Genomic DNA, 1090 nt, shown 5'->3' on the forward strand with positions numbered 1-1090 from the left:
ACAGGCCCAGCAATTCTGTTAAAAACATGCCAGAAAGCTCTTGCAAAACCTCTGCAAATGCTTTCCACAGTTCCCTTGAATGCGGTACATTTCTTCAAACGTTAAAAGAAGGTATAATCTGCCCTGTCCACGAAGGAGGAAGCAGAATGGATGCTATAAACTACAGGCTTATCTTTCTGACCTCACATGTCAGCAAGATCATGGAACGCATTGTCAGAAAAAGGCTGACTACGTTCCTAGAGGAGAATAACTTGCTTACGGACTAAATCGATCATGGGATGATATGTCACAAATTGCATATCGCTGGTAGACTGGGAGTGTGGCTGCATGATTTCCTGAAGAGCAGAAGTCAGGCTGTCATAGTAAATAGTGCTCTCTCTGAAGTGACACCAATCCTCAGTGGAGTCCCCCAGGGAACAGCGCTGGGACCACTCCTGTTTGAAGTTGCTCTTTCGGACATGTCCTCAGCCATAGAGTCAGCTACACTCACTAGCTACTCCGATGATCCTACTGACATCTTAAAACTGCAGAATGACCTGATCGCAGTATATAAATGGGCTGATGAGAATTATATGCAGTTAAATGGCAGAAAACTTCAAGCACTCTGCTATCAGTGCAAAGACAAACTACAGCTGAAGTACACAGGACCAGCAGGCAATGTAATCCCAGAGTTAGAGTCGGTGCGTGACCTGAGAGTCCACATGAGCAACGACGCAACTTTCCATGTACTAATCGCTCAGATGGCAACACTATCCAGGCGGATTGCAGTTTGGAACCTTAGATCCTTCCGGACCAGGAACAGAGACACAATACTTCTGCTTTAGAAAACTTCTGTCCTCAGTCGTCTGGACTACTGCTCCCAACTGTGGTCCCCACAGAGTGTAAAACTAATTGCAGAACTAGAAGCGATCCAACGCCATTACACAAAGAAGATAGACTCAGTTAAACACATGGGCTACTAAAAGAGGTTGAGAAAACTGGAACTTTACTCCCTCGAGAGAAGACGTGAGAGGTATGCAGTGTTAAATAAATAGAAAATAATGGAGGGCTAGCTCCAAATTTCGGAATCGAAATCTACAACAATCCCCAA

At 44.8% G+C, this 1090-nt stretch overlaps 1 protein-coding gene across 1 annotated transcript; it reads left to right on the plus strand.

Moving 5' to 3' along the window:
* The first annotated feature begins 278 nt into the window (after nt 1–278).
* On the plus strand, nt 279–824 carry LOC149131637 (uncharacterized). The gene has a single exon (XM_089338659.1). The coding sequence runs from the start codon at nt 279–281 to the stop codon at nt 822–824; it is 546 nt and encodes a 181-aa protein (XP_089194785.1).
* The last annotated feature ends 266 nt before the right edge of the window (nt 825–1090 follow it).

Source organism: Octopus bimaculoides, chromosome 20 (genome assembly GCF_046866305.1).
Source record: "Octopus bimaculoides isolate indiv1 chromosome 20, ASM4686630v1, whole genome shotgun sequence".
Lineage (NCBI taxonomy): Eukaryota > Metazoa > Mollusca > Cephalopoda > Octopoda > Octopodidae > Octopus > Octopus bimaculoides.

Coding starts and splice junctions, on each gene's coding strand:
- LOC149131637 (XM_089338659.1), top strand. CDS start 279: ATGATATGTCACAAATTGCATATCGCTGGTAGACTGGGAGTGTGGCTG.